A 16225-nucleotide genomic window follows, 5' to 3' on the forward strand; every position below is an offset into this window, starting at 1 on the left:
TTCCATCCATGTTTAAGGAAACATTTCACCACAATGTAGATGGGCGTGGAACATAGGGTTGACCACACTTATGTCGACCGTGTCTAGGTCGATCACTAATGGTCGATAGTAACTAAGCCGACACCTGAAATAGGGTGACACAAGCATTAGGTCGACATGACAAAAGGTCGACACGAGTTGAAAAAAAAAAATGGTGTTTTCTTCGTAGTGTGACCGGGAACCCCAATTAGTGCACTGTGTCCCCTCGCATGGCTCGCTATGCTTCGGACAAGTGCCTCGCTCCATTACCGCTGCGCTCGGCACAGGTTACCGTACCCAGTTCTAATCCACGTGGATCGTAAAGTATGAAAAAGTAAAAAAAAAAAACAAAAAAAAAAAAACACATTTTTAAGAAAAAAATTAAAATTGTGAAAAACTCATGTCAACATTTTGTCATGTCGCCCTAGTAACCACGTTGACCTAATGCATGTCTACCTAAGCGTGGATGACCTAGAGACCGGATATCATGAAGATCAACCACACATGGCATTCTTAAGAAATGTATCCACTGAAATCAGAATAGCGCTACGGGAAAGGTGAAGTTAATAGGTGTGCAAGCAGTCGTATTTGGTTTGCACAATCAGTAGATCTGCCAGACACAAGCTACCTCCATGCGTTTATAGACACTAGAAATCACAGTTAACAAAAGCCAGGGGATTCATCATACAGCAAGCCTACTACTCAACATTAACCTATTAGTCACCATTTCTCAATAACCTTAACACGGCCAACAAGCCATACTATTCCACACCTGTCAATGAAGCAGGTACCAAATGGATTTTAAAGAGTCCATAAAATAGCAAAATCCTAAATATCTAAAAGAAAAAAAGCTGCAACTGCTCATCAGCCTGTTTAAAACAGAAGACAGATCAGTGACTAAACACCTGTCTATATCACACACACATTCTACCCACACACATTTCACAACAGACATGTCAAACTCGTGGCCCTACAGCGGTTGCAAAACTAAAAGCCCTAGCATATGCTTTACCAACCAGCACACCTTCCACCGATCAGCTGTAAGGACATAAGTTTGACACGCCCATTTTAGACTATAGCTATACAGGGATATAGAGATCTATTATATCTGTATCACACACACTTTTTCCACAGTTAACCGTTACACACAAAATTAGGTTCCGTTAAATTAAGAACAGCTTTCAAGCTTATTTACCGAACATTCATTTTGGATGTTGAAAAAGTTGTTGGCTTAAACGCAGTTTTCTCAACCAGAATACTCCTGCTGGCAACACTACTACGTCCGCTACGTCTCTGACTTGATGGTGTCTTTGCAGAAGGAAGTGGACTTTTCCACGATGAAGGGGATGGTTTGCTGTGTAAGGACTTCTAAAAAATAAGACAAAAGGAGATTTGTTAACTCTTTCTGCGAGGTACACTGGGTTCCACAGGGAAAACATCGGGTGTATAGTGGATCTTGATCCAGAGGCACCAACAGGCTAAAGCTTTAGGCTGTCCCAAGATGCATTGTGGGGCCTCCTCTATAACCCCACCTCCAGGCACTGTGAGCTCAGTTTCGTTAACCAGACCAATGTAGGAGCAAGTAAGAGAGAAGGCAGATGTTAGTCACATAGAACCACAGTCTCACGACAGGAGAAGGGACCAGCGGCTAATGCCATACAAACCCATAGAAGCTAGGTGTGTCAGGGTGGGCACCCTGTGGAACCCAGTGTACCTCGCAGAAAGGAAAAAAAAAAAAAAAACATGGTAAAGTCTACCATAACTTTCCTTTTCTGCAGCGGGGTACACTGTGTAACACAGGGAAAACATCAGGTGATGTTCTAAAGCAGTTCCTCCAGGGAGGGGATGCACCTTAGCGGGTATAAGAACCCGGCGTCCAAAGGAAGCATCCTGGGAGGCGGAAGTATCAAAGGCATAGAACCTGATGAACATGTTCACTGAGGACCACGTAGCCGCCTTGCACAATTGTTCTGCGGATGCGCCACGGCGGCCCGCCCAAGAAGGTCCAACAGACAGTAGAATGGGCCTTGATAGCAGCAGGAGCTGGGAGACCAGCCTGTGCATAAGCTTGTGCAATCACCATTCTAAGCCATCTGGCCAAGGTTTGCTTATTCGCAGGCTAGCCACGTATGTGGAAACCAAATACAGGTTGAGTATCCCTTATCCAAAATGCTTGGGACCAGAAGTATTTTGGATATGGGATTTTTCCGTATTTTGGAATAATTGCATACCACAATGAGATATCCTGGCGATGGGACCCAAGTCTAAGCACAGAATGCATTTATGTTTCATATACACCTTATATATACACACACACACACACACACACACACACACAGGTCATTTTAGCCAATATTTTTAATAACAGTACATTAAACAAAGTATGTGTACACACAATTCATTTATGTTTCATATACACAGCCTAAAAGGTCATTTAATACAAAATTTTAATAACTTTATGTATTAAACAAAGTTTGTGTACATTGAGCCATCAGAAAACAAAGGTTTCACTTTCTCAGTCTCACTCAAAAAATTCCTTATTTTGGAATATTCTGTATTTCGGAATATTTGGATATGGGATACTCAACCTGTAGTACAAACAGGGCATCTGACCTCCTGATAGAGGCAGTTCTCTCCACATATATACAGAGAGCCCTTACCACATCCAAAGACTGCTCTTTGGGGGTCAAGTCAGAAGAGATAAAGGCCAGAAACACAATCTCTTGGTGAAGGTGGAAAGAAGACACCACTTCAGGTAAGTAACCTGGGCGAGATCTCAGAACTGCCCGGTCACTATGGAATATAAGAAAGGGTGGACGACAGGACAAAGCGCCTAAGTCCGACACCCTTCTAGCTGAAGCAATAGCCATCAGAAAACAGGACCTTGGCTGTGAGCCATTAAAGGTCCACTGACTCAAGAGGTTCAAATGTAGACTCTTGCAGGGCATTTAGGACAACAGACAAAGCCCATTGAGCCACAGGAGGGACATAGGGAGGCTGAATCCGTAACACACCCTGAGTGAATGTATGAACGTCGGGTATAGACGCAATTTTTCTCTGAAACCACACTGACAAGGCAGCTATGTGAACCTTGAGGGAGGCCAGACGAAGGCCGAAGTCCAGGTCTTGTTGCAGGAAAGCCCGGATTCTGGATGTTCTGAATCTGTACTTATCACAGTTCTTATCAGCACACCAAGTGAAGTAAGAATACCAGACCCTATAATAGATCCGAGCAGACGTCAGCTTACGGGCTATCAACAGTTTGAATGACCGCCTCAGAAAATCCTTTGGCTCTCAGGAGTAATGCATCAAGAGCCAAAGACGTCAAAGCCAGTCTGGCCAAGTCTGGATAGAGACAAGGGCCTTGTACAAGGAGGTCTGGTCGTAGATGAAGTAGAAGAGAACGCTCTGTCGATAGACCCTGCAGGTCTGAGAACCAATGCCGTCTGGGCCACGCCAGAGCGACTAGAAGTAGTATTCCTCCTTCTTGCTTGAACTTCCGCAGAACCCTGGGCAGGAGTGACACTGGAGGGAACAAGTAAGGCAGCCGAAAGTTCCATGGAGTGGCTTGTACGTCCACAAACACTGCTTGAGGATCCCTGGTCCTTGATCCGAAGTCGGAACTTTGTGATTGTGTCGAGATGCCATGAGGTTAACATCTGATAGGCCCCATGTGTCCACTAGGAGTTGAAAGACTTTCAGAAGAAGACTCCACTCTCCGGCGTGTATGTCCTGGCAACTGAGGAAGTCCGCTTCCTAGTTTAGGACCCCCGGAATGAACACTGTCGATACTGCTGGTAGATGGCGTTCTGCCCATTGAAGGATTTTTGACACTTACAACATTGCCATGCGGCTTCGAGTGCCACCTTGATGGTTGATGTATGCCACCATGGAGGAGTTGTCTGACCGTACTTGAACAGGCCTGTTCTGTACCAGAGGCAGGGCGAGAGTTAACGATTGAACACCACCCGCAGTTCCAGAATGTTTATCGGGAGGAGGGACTCCTCCTTGGTTCAACGACCCTGGAAAGAGTGTTGCTCCAACACCGCACAGCATCCTCGCAGACTGACATCCGTCGTTAGCAGGACCCAGTCGGGGATCTAGAAGAGATGACCCCTGCTCAATTGCTGGACCAGGTCAGCTAATGACGAACCTCCGGAGTCAAGGTAATCATGTGAGATCTGATCCGATGAGGTAGGCCGTCCCACTTGGAAAGGATTAACCTCTGCAGAGGGCAGGAATAAAATTGAGCGTACTCTACCATGTTGGATGAAGACACTATCAGGCCAAGTACTTGAATCGCCAAGTGTATCGACACTCTGAGGCGACAGAGGAAGCATCTTATCCTGTCCTGAAGCTTCAGGACTTTCTCCGGAGACAAGGACAGACGTTGACTGTGTGTGTCCAGAAGTACCCCCAGGTGCACCATGCCCCGAGCTGGGACCAGCGAGGCTTTCTTCCAAATGATGAGCCACCTGTGGGCTTGTAGGAAGCTTACCGTCAGTTGTAGATGACTGAGGACATCGTAGGAGTTTGACAGGATCAGCAAGTCGTCCAAATGCGGCAGTATCCTGACTCCCTGGCGACGGAGATGTGCAGTCATTATGGCCATGACCTTGGTGAAGATCTGAGGAGCCGTAGCCAATCCAAATGGCAGAGCCTGGAACTGATAGTATAGGTTGCCAATAGAAACCGCAGATACTGCTGATGTGACTTGGCAACAGGTATATGCAGGTACGCATCCTGAATATTCAGGGATACCATATAGTCTCCTGGTTCCATCGCCAGCACAATTGAGCGCAGCGTCTCCATACGGAACTTGGACACTCTCACAAACTTGTTTAGTGATTTGAGGTTGAGTATAGGCCGGAATGACCCATTGGGTTTCAAAGCTAGAAATAGGGACAAGTAGTAACCATTGCCCCTTTGGGACAAAGGCACCGGCACTACCACTCCTGTGTCCAGGGGGGAACTCACAACCTGCTGCAGAGTCAGGCTTGTCTTGTTTAGAAGCAGGCTGACGGGCCGCCCAGGACTGTTTTGCCTTGGGCTAGTGGATTTGGAAGCACGAGATTGTCTCGCGTATGCCTGACCTTTTGCTTTCCTTTGAGGTCGAAAGGAACGAAAGGTGGTACCTTTTGCCTTCTGTGCAGAAGGATTAGTATTTGGGAGAAAGGCAGTCTTAGCAGCCGCCAGATCAGACACGATTTTATTTAGTTCTTCCGCAAACAAGATGTCTCCCGTAAAAGGGATTACCTCCAAGGTCTTTTTGGAGTCCAGGTCCACCTTCCATGACCTCAACCACAGACTGCGGCGAGCCAGGACAGACGTAGTCTACGCCTTGGCCGCCAACACACCCGCCTCAGAGGACGCCTCTTGAATATAAGAGGCGGTAGTGATGAGACCGGTATTATCCGATATATCCTTGGGCAGCTCTTCCTCTAATGCCTGAACCCATGCTTCAATATCTTTAGCAACCCAGGAGGCAGCAATAGTGGGTCTATGTACAGCACCTGTCAGGGAGTAAATAGATTTCAGGCAACGCTCCACACGCTTATGTCTGTTCTTTCAGAGAAGTGACAGTGGCGACAGGCAGAGTGGATGACACCACTAGGCGAGTGATATTTGAATCCACCGGCTGTGAATTTTCCCACTTGTTACATAACTGCCGGGAGAGGATTGCGAGCTAAGGCCCGTTTGGAGAGCAGGGGATTTCTTCCCTGGATTAGACCAGGGTTCCTGCCTGATGTCTACCAAATGGTCAGAATGGGGTAATAGATTTTTAGCCACCTTCTGTCGTTTAAACATGTCAGCTTTCTTGGTGACAGTAGTGAAATCCTCATCAGTGATATGTAGCATTTGCTTAATAGCAACCACTAGAGCAGGGACGTCAACTTGCAATGTAAAATCCTCATCAGAAACGCCTGATTCAGTGTCTGACAGGACAGTATGTTCCCCCTCCTCTTCAGATGAAACATCGGAGAGATTTGTGGATTTTGAGGAGGAAGCAGCCCGCTTAGATGACCCAGAGACACACCTGGGGTAGATTTTTGTCTGACCAAGGAATGAGTCAACTGCTGCAACTGGTTAGACAGGTTGTCCACCGAAGGCGGATTGACCATAGGGACTATTTGAGGCTGTAATGGTGGTCCCATAGGGGGCGTTAGGCGTTCCACTAGAGCACAGGTTCTCAAACTTGGTCCTCAGGACCCCACACAGTTCATGTTTGCAGGTCACCTGTACATTTTTAAAATGTGACAGTTGGTGATACACAGTGCAGCTGCTGGGTGACATGGAAAGTGTGAACCGTGTGGGGTCCTGAGGACAGAGTTTGAGAACCACTGCACTAGAGTACCCAGTAGGTTTGAGAGCGTGGCCCAGGGTGGCTCAATTGGTTACAGGAGCCACGGACCATCATACACAGCTTCCCCCTCTGGTAAATCCTTGGCGCATGCTCTGCATGATGCAGGAGCATCCACACAGACTTACTGCCCTTTCTGTTGGATATTGTACACAAATGCAACACAGAGGTTTAGTACGATGAAGCCAGATAGAGTATAATACCTGCGAATAAATCCGGTATTATGTGACCCAGTACACAGTAGAATAAACGTAATAGGTAAATACTGTGACGCACTATATAAACGACCCTGACGCACCTAGTCCCTTAGGGTACAGAATATAGTGATAGATTTCTGGGAAACACTGAAAGTGAAACCTCACAGCAGATACAGGTACACAGTCACATTAGCAATGCAGATAATTATTATATTACAATAAAACTGCACTGAACTATATAATATTATATATCTGGTGCTTTACGGATTGATTACCAAGATCCAGAAACAAAAGGAAACACTCTGGGGCAGATGTATTAACCTGGAGAAGGCATAAGGAAGTGATAAACCAGTGATATGTGCAAGGTGATAAACGCAACAGCCAATCAGATCCTAACTGTTAATTTACATATGGGAGCTGATTGGCTGGTGCCTTCATCACCTTGCACATATCACTGGTTTATCAATTCCTCATGCCTTCTCCAAGTTAATACATCTGCCAATTATCCCTATTATTCATACCATTATTATGGAATAATGTTTTATTAAATATTTTATGTGTATTTCTACATGCTTTTAATAGTCTATATGTTGTAACCATTGAATTTGGTTGTACTCAATGAATCACTTACCGTGGTATCTAGAATAATTTAAGACCCTTTCTGATAAATGTAAAAGGAATAATCTATAGAAAGCTTATGAATAGGCGCCCCCCAAGTAAACCATTTTTCCATATCTATTCAATAGACCCCCTTTCAGGCAGAGGACCATTCTGTGGGGAGCTGCCGAACTCACCAGGAGATAAATAACATCTGGTACAGAGAACTAACTATAGTGAATAAGAACTACAAAAAAAAGGCTTCTAAGCGCAGTACTAGTTGTTATATCGGTTTGCATCTATATCTATATATATATACAGAAGCGTCACTCCCGGACTCCGTATTTAGTGAAAAGTAACGTGCTTTACTTCAATGTTTCGGCCCATATGTGACCACTTCTTTGCACTGTTACTAAAGTTGGTCTCCGCCGCAAGTACCCGGGAACAGGCCGCGGGAGTATACAACGCCGCTTGAGAGGTGACGGAGAAGCAGCGCTGAATGACATATCAGTGCTGCCCAGCGCAACCCTCCTGTTAGTGACCTGCTTCTACGGGCACCAACTCGAAACTGAGCTCACAGTGCCTGGAGGCAGGGTTATATATGAGGCCCCACAATGCATCCTGTGACAGCCTAAAGCTTTAACCTGTTGGTGCCTCTCTGGATTCACGATCCACTCTACACCTGATGTTTTCCCTGCAGAACACACAGTGTACCCCGCTGTAGAAATAATAGTTATGTGACCTTAATACAGGTGTATCGGGTTTAAGGGTAATGGAGGAAAGGAATAAAATTGGTAGAACATCAGTTTGACAGAAATGGTATTACATGTTCAACATTCATACATATTACTCCCATGGTGAGCTATGGGAGTGAACTGGATAAGGCCACTTGTAACGTGAAAGGATTTCAGTTTGACTGATGATGGCTGGGTATTTTCACATTTTTCCCATCCCAACAAACACGGCAGCAATGTGAAGCAGCTCTGAAGAGGATCTATAGTTGGAACATGTACCTGTATAGACCCACATTAACAGCTAGAAGAGCATATGGAATAAGCCTGTTCAGTCATTTGGACAACAGTTTGTAGCGGTGGTGTTTCCTTACAGAATCAGTAAAACTATCTGTAGAATAAGTACAGCCTGGCCCTAAAGGGAACAAGGCAATATCGGCAGAGGCAGTGTTTAAGGTTCATTCATCTTTGGCAAAGATTCCCATATTGCGCTAGAGGATAAAGAACATCTACTCTGCATGGAAATTGATATTTCCTGTCAGGTATGATTCAGGATTGGCCGAGTAACTTCCACAACTGATAAGGAGGAAAGCATATGGTCTGCTTCTTCCCCTCTTAATCCCTTCAGTGCTAAGGACCACCAGAAGCTGAGAAGAGTCTGTGGCTTGATGACCTAGTGAAATACAGTTGTAGAAAGTCTGGAAATGGAGGGGGCGCACAGAAATTGCTCTATCCCACCTCATTCTGCCAACTACAGAACAAAGTATGCTTGTTTGAAAGAGCTTGACCTGTGCCCTTTAAGAAGTTATTTGGTAAATCACCAGACAATAGCCCCCTACACTATACATGTCATTAAGAAGTCCAGGTATGGTGAGAGGATTTGCCCTCATCCTAGCTTCAATACTCGTGGGGGCCCTCATTTGAAAGAGTGGGGTTCCTCAAAAGAAAACACAAGCTGAACAAAGCCTTGAATAAATAATACCCATGCAACAAACTTTTCCTTCACTTATTCTTATGTTCTACATTCTTTCATTTTTATTTCATTTTTTAATGTGACCATTTTAGAATAAACTCTGCATGAAAAGGATTTATGTACAAAAAGGAAGATAATCCTCATTTAGTTGTACCTTTACTTCTTGAATGCTAATGCTCACTGCTTCTAAACGCTTCCGTTTTCGTTCCACGTATCTGTCTATTGACTCCATCTTCTGGAAGTGGGCCTCGTGCAGCTTTTTAAAGTCTGTAGAATAAACACAAAAATACGCATTTTCCTTAATATAAAATTACTTCAACAACAGCGCCTTGTTTTAATGTACTTACTTGGAGTTGATGGTTTTGATCCAGACTTTGATAACCGACCCGTGTATCTTGGAATCTTCCCACCTGGTGGTGCACTGATGGTGGCTTTAGCTGTTCGTGCAAAACAAACCAGGTGTAAATGAAAATGCTTCTCTCAAATTCTACCAAAATCCCAAATTGTACAATTACTAGTGAACAGCAGACAATGCCGTAATTCAATCGTGAAAAAAAAAACCAAAACCCCAAAATACCCAGCTCTTTTGACAAATCCCACATCTTTGCCCCATCAACTGCATAAAAATACTGCACTATGATGAACTACGGATATATAACAAACGAGCTGGAGCACCCGGCATTGCCCGGGATTTTAAGAATGTCTGTTTACAAAAATACATTTAAATATTAATCACACAGTATAAAATAAGAATTTACTTACCGATAATTCTATTTCTCGGAGTCCGTAGTGGATGCTGGGGTTCCTGAAAGGACCATGGGGAATAGCGGCTCCGCAGGAGACAGGGCACAAAAGTAAAGCTTTCCGATCAGGTGGTGTGCACTGGCTCCTCCCCCTATGACCCTCCTCCAAGCCAGTTAGGTACTGTGCCCGGACGAGCGTACACAATAAGGGAGGAATTTTGAATCCCGGGTAAGACTCATACCAGCCACACCAATCACACCGTACAACTTGTGATCTAAACCCAGTTAACAGTATGATAACAGCGAAGCCTCTGAAAAGATGGCTCACAACAATAATAACCCGATTTTTGTAACTATGTACAAGTATTGCAGATAATCCGCACTTGGGATGGGCGCCCAGCATCCACTACGGACTCCGAGAAATAGAATTATCGCTAAGTAAATTCTTATTTTCTCTATCGTCCTAGTGGATGCTGGGGTTCCTGAAAGGACCATGGGGATTATACCAAAGCTCCCAAACGGGCGGGAGAGTGCGGATGACTCTGCAGCACCAAATGAGAGAACTCCAGGTCCTCCTTAGCCAGGGTATCAAATTTGTAGGATTTTACAAACGTGTTTGCCCCTGACTAAATAACCGCTCGGCAAAGTTGTAAAGTCGAGACCCCTCGGGCAGCCGCCCAAGATGAGCCCACCTTCCTTGTGGAATGGGCATTTACATATTTTGGCTGTGGCAGGCCTGCCACAGAATGTGCAAGCTGAATTGTATTACACATCCAACTAGCAATAGTCTGCTTAAAAGCAAGAGCACCCAGTTTGTTGGGTGCATACAGGATAACAGCAAGTCAGTTTTCCTGACTCCAGCCGTCCTGGAACCTATATTTTCAGGGCCCTGACAACATCTAGCAACTTGGAGTCCTCCAAGTCCCTAGTAGGTGCAAGGCACCACAATAAGCTGGTTCAGGTGAAACACTGACACCACCTTAGGGAGAGAACTGGGGACGAGTCCGCAGCTCTGCCCTGTCCGAATGGACAAACAAATATGGGCTTTTTTGAGAAAAAAACCACCAATTTGACACTCGCCTGGTCCAGGCCAGGGCCAAGAACATGGTCACTTTTCATGTGAGATGCTTCAAATCCACAGATTTGACTGGTTTTAAACCAATGTGATTTGAAGAATCCCAGAACTACGTTGAGATCCCACAGTGCCACTGGAGGCACAAAAGAGGGTTGTATATGCAATACTCCCTTGACAAAGTTCTGGACTTCAGGAACTGAAGCCAATTCTTTCTGGAAGAAAATTGACAGGGCCGAAATTTGAACCTTAATGGACCCCAATTTGAGGCCCATAGACACTCCTGTTTGCAGGAAATGCAGGAATCGACAGAGTTGAAATTTCTTTGTGGGGCCTTCCTGGCCTCACACCACGCAACATATTTTCGCCACATGTGGTGATAATGTTGTGCGGTCACCTCCTTTCTGGCTTTGACCAGGGTAGGAATGACCTCTTCCGGAATGCCTTTTTCCCTTAGGATCCGGCGTTCCACCGCCATGCCAACAAACGCAGCTGCGGTAAGTCTTGGAACAGACATGGTACTTGCTGAAGCAAGTCCCTTCTTAGCGGCAGAGGCCAAAAGACCTCTGTAAACATCTCTTGAAGTTCCGGGTACCAAGTCCTTCTTGGCCAATCCGGAGCCATGAGTATAGTTCTTACTCCTCTACGTCTTATAATTCTCAGCACCTTAGGTATGAGAAGCAGAGGAGGGAACACATACACCGACTGGTACACCCACGGTGTTACCAGAACGTCCACAGCTATTGCCTGAGGGTCTCTTGACCTGGCGCAATACCTGTCCCGTTTTTTGTTCAGACGGGACGCCATCATGTCCACCTTTGGTATTTCCCAACGGTTTACAATCATGTGGAAAAAACTTCCCGATGAAGTTTCCACTCTCCCGGGTGGAGGTCGTGCCTGCTGAGGAAGTCTGCTTCCCAGTTTCCATTCCCGTGATGAAACACTGCTGACAGTGCTATCACATGATTTTCCGCCCAGCGAAAAGTCCTTGCAGTTTTTGCCATTGCCCTCCTGCTTCTTGTGTCGCCCTGTCTGTTTACGTGGGCGACTGCCGTGATGTTTTTCCCACTGGATCAATACCGGCTGACCTTGAAGCAGAGGTCTTGCTAAGCTTAGAGCATTATAAATTTACCCTTAGCTCCAGTATATTTATGTGGAGAAAAGTCTCCAGACTTGATCACACTCCCTGGAAATTTTTTTCTTTGTGTGACTGCTCCCCAGCCTCTCGGGCTGGGCTCCGTGGTCACCAGCATCCAATCCTGAATGCCGAATCTGCGGCCCTCTAGAAGATGAGCACTCTATAACCACCACAGGAGAGACACCCTTGGATATAGGGTTATCCGCTGATGCATCTGAAGATGCGATCCGGACCATTTGTCCAGCAGATCCCACTGAAAAGTTCTTGCGTGAAATCTGCCGAATGGAATTGCTTCGTAGGAAGCCACCATTTTCTACCAGGACCCTTGTGCAATGATGCACTGTTTTTAGGAGGTTCCTGACTAGCTCGGATAACTCCCTGGCTTTCTCTTTCGGGAGAAACACCTTTTTCTGGACTGTGTCCAGAATCATCCCTAGGCACAGCAGACGTGTCGTCGGGATCAGCTGCGATTTTGGAATATTTAGAATCCACCCGTGCTGTTGTAGCAGTATCCGAGATAGTGCTACTCCTACCTCCAACTGTTCCCTGGACTATGCCCTTATCAGGAGATCGTCCAAGTAAGGGATAATTAAGACGCCTTTTCTTCGAAGAAGAATCATCATTTCGGCCATTACCTTAGTAAAGACCCGGGGTGCCGTGGACAATCCAAACGGCAGCGTCTGAAACTGATAGTGACAGTTCTGCACCACGAACCTGAGGTACCCTTAGTGAGAAGGGCAAATTTGGGACATAGAGGTAAGCATCCCTGATGTCCCGGGACACTATATAGTCCCCTTCTTCCTGTTCGTTATCACTGCTCTGAGTGACTCCATCTTGATTTGAACCTTTGTAAGTGTTCAAAAATTTTTTAGATTTAGAATAAGTCTCACCTAGCCTTCTGGCTTCAGTACCACAATATAGTGTGGAATAATACCCCTTTTCTTGTAGTAGGAGGGGTAATTTAATTATCACCTGCTGGGAATACAGCTTGTGAATTTTTTCCCATACTGCCTCCTTGTCGGAGGGAGACCTTGGTAAAGCAGACTTCAGGAGCCTGCGAAGGGGAAACGTCTCGACATTCCAATCTGTACCCCTGGGATACTACTTGTAGGATCCAGGGGTCCTGTACGGTCTCAGCGCCATGCTGAGAACTTGTCAGAAGCGGTGGAACGCTTCTGTTCCTGGGAATGGGCTGCCTGCTGCAGTCTTCTTCCCTTTCCTCTATCCCTGGGCAGATATGATCTTATAGGGACGAAAGGACTGAGGCTGAAAAGACGGTGTCTTTCTCTGCAGAGATGTGACTTAGGGTAAAAACGGTGGATTTTCCAGCAGTTGCCGTGGCCACCAGGTCCGATGGACCGACCCCAAATAACTCCTCTTCCTTTATACGGCAATACACCTTTGTGCCGTTTGGAATCTGCATCACCTGACCACTGTCGTGTCCATAACATCTTCTGGCAGTTATGGACATCGTATTTACTCTTGATGCCAGAGTGCAAATATCCCTCTGTGCATCTCGCATATATAGAAATGCATCCTTTAAATGCTCTATAGTCAATAAAATACTGTCCCTGTCAAGGGTATCAATATTTTTAGTCAGGGAATCCGACCAAGCCACCCCAGCTCTGCACATCCAGGCTGAGGCGATCGCTGGTCGCAGTATAACACCAGTATGTGTGTATATACTTTTTATGATATTTTCCAGCCTCCTGTCAGCTGGTCCTTGAGGACGGCCCTATCTATAGACGGTACCGCCACTTGTTTTGATAAGCGTGTGAGCGCCTTATCCACCCTAAGGGGTGTTTCCCAACGCGCCCTAACTTCTGGCGGGAAAGGGTATACCGCCCATAATTTTCTATCGGGGGGAACCCACGCATCATCACACACTTTATTTAATTTATCTGATTCAGGAAAAACTATGGTAGTTTTTTCACATCCCACATAATACCCTCTTTTGTGGTACTTGTAGTATCAGAAATATGTAACACCTCCTTCATTGCCTTTAACGTGTGGCCCTAATAAGGAATACGTTTGTTTATTCACCGTCGACACTGGATTCAGTGTCCCTGTCTGTGTCGACCGACTAAAGTAAACGGGCGTTTTAAAACCCCTGACGGTGTTTTTGAGACGTCTGGACCGGTACTAATTGTTTGTCGGCCGTCTCATGTCGTCAACCGACCTTGCAGCGTGTTGACATTATCACGTAATTCCCTAAATAAGCCATCCATTCCGGTGTCGACTCCCTAGAGAGTGACATCACCATTACAGGCAATTGCTCCGCCTCCTCACCAACATCGTCCTCCTACATGTCGACACACACGTACCGACACACAGCACACACACAGGGAATGCTCTGATAGAGGACAGGACCCACTAGCCCTTTGGAGAGACAGAGGGAGAGTTTGCCAGCACACACCAAAAACGCTATAATTATATAGGGACAACCTTATATAAGTGTTTTCCCTTATAGCATCTTTTTTATAGATTTCTTACGCCAAATTAGTGCCCCCCCTCTCTGTTTTAACCCTGTTTCTGTAGTGCAGTGCAGGGGAGAGCCTGGGAGCCTTCCCTCCAGCCTTTCTGTGAGGGAAAATGGCGCTGTGTGCTGAGGAGATAGGCCCCGCCCCTTTTTCGGCGGCCTCGTCTCCCGCTCTTAACGGATTCTGGCAGGGGTTAAATATCTCCATATAGCCTCCGGAGGCTATATGTGAGGTATTTTTAGCCAAAATAGGTTTTCATTTGCCTCCCAGGGCGCCCCCCTCCCAGCGCCCTGCACCCTCAGTGACTGCCGTGTGAAGTGTGCTGAGAGGAAAATGGCGCACAGCTGCAGTGCTGTGCGCTACCTTTAGAAGACTGAGGAGTCTTCTGCCGCCGATTCTGGACCTCTTCTTATTTCAGCATCTGCAAGGGGGCCGGCGGCAAGGCTCCGGTGACCATCCAGGCTGTACCTGTGATCGTCCCTCTGGAGCTGATGTCCAGTAGCCAAGAAGCCAATCCATCCTGCACGCAGGTGAGTTCACTTCTTCTCCCCTAAGTCCCTCGTTGCAGTGATCCTGTTGCCAGCAGGACTCACTGTAAAATAAAAAACCTAAGCTAAACTTTTCTAAGCAGCTCTTTAGGAGAGCCACCTAGATTGCACCCTTCTCGGCCGGGCACAAAAATCTAACTGGCTTGGAGGAGGGTCATAGGGGGAGGAGCCAGTGCACACCACCTGATCGGAAAGCTTTACTTTTGTGCCCCGTCTCCTGCGGAGCCGCTATTCCCCATGGTCCTTTCAGGAACCCCAGCATCCACTAGGACGATAGAGAAATAACATTGTAGATAGCAGATTGTACTAGACATGTTTTAAAAGTATTCTAGGTCGCAAAATACAATTCAGATATTCACAATGATCTTTCTTTAGAATGTCCTCCACCCTGCACATTCTCTACACAAAACTAGAAGACCTTGATTTCTACCATTTCTAGAATATCACTTTTATATAAAACAAAGCTTTCATTTTTTTTTTTTTTTTTTTTTAAACAAACTTTTGCTTTTTGTAGGTATTTTTGTAGCGTCATCAGGAATCTCACATCCCGTCCTCTTTCGTTTCCTTTGCTTGTTTGCAGACCCGGACATTTCCTCTAAATCTTTTTTCTCATTAATGATTTCCTAAAGATTAATACAAATATGTTCACGTATATTGTTATGGCTCAATCATATATTTTGACCACTAACCTAACTCCTGCATCATTTTCTGTAGTTTCCTGGTGAGGAATCCCCCATTTGCTTAATTTGTACCCCAGTTATCAACGGTCTATTGAATACTTGATGTGCAGTTGCCATCTGTGCACACCAAGGACTATAGTACCCTGCACACCTCTATGGGATAAGACAGAAAATGTGGGCTGTGGATGGCTTTGGGATACCAGCTTTCCAACAGTGTTTCCACCACTTTGTGGCCATCACCACTAACTAGATTGCTCCATACCTGGACACACAGAATTTACATATTATCGTTTATTTATAGATCACCAATTACACAGGACTGTACAGAAAGTATCCAGATGTCCACATTACTCCCTGAACCATTTGGGCTTAGTTTAAACTTCCTAATATACAAACACATACACTGAGCAAACTAGTTTAGAGTAAGGGCAGGAAAGCTATTAAAACGGTTATACACAAGTAATGGATTGTGCTACGATGTAATGATGGTGGTACTAACGGCTTAAGGTACCTGAAGGCTGCATAAACCTAAAGCTACAGAAGATATAGCATAGGAGTAAGAGGTGTTAGAGGACAAAAGTGGAGAAGTTGCCCATGGCAACCAATCACTGATGTAACATTTATAATCTGCATACTATAAAAGTATATACAGAGCAGCTGATTGGTTGCCATGGGCAATTTATCCAC

At 45.6% G+C, this 16225-nt stretch overlaps 1 protein-coding gene across 1 annotated transcript in view; it reads right to left on the minus strand.

Annotated features, from left to right (window-relative positions):
* Positions 1–16225, minus strand: part of NUSAP1 (nucleolar and spindle associated protein 1) — a 61831-nt gene that overhangs the window by 16368 nt on the left and 29238 nt on the right. The window contains exons 4-7 of the mRNA XM_063947347.1: positions 15358–15481; positions 9225–9314; positions 9032–9144; positions 1214–1386 (exon numbers count right to left, since the gene is read on the minus strand). Coding sequence (XP_063803417.1) covers positions 1214–1386; positions 9032–9144; positions 9225–9314; positions 15358–15481 — 500 coding nt within the window. The remainder of the gene's footprint in view (positions 1–1213; positions 1387–9031; positions 9145–9224; positions 9315–15357; positions 15482–16225) is intronic.

Source organism: Pseudophryne corroboree, chromosome 12 (assembly GCF_028390025.1).
Source record: "Pseudophryne corroboree isolate aPseCor3 chromosome 12, aPseCor3.hap2, whole genome shotgun sequence".
NCBI classification, from domain to species: domain Eukaryota; kingdom Metazoa; phylum Chordata; class Amphibia; order Anura; family Myobatrachidae; genus Pseudophryne; species Pseudophryne corroboree.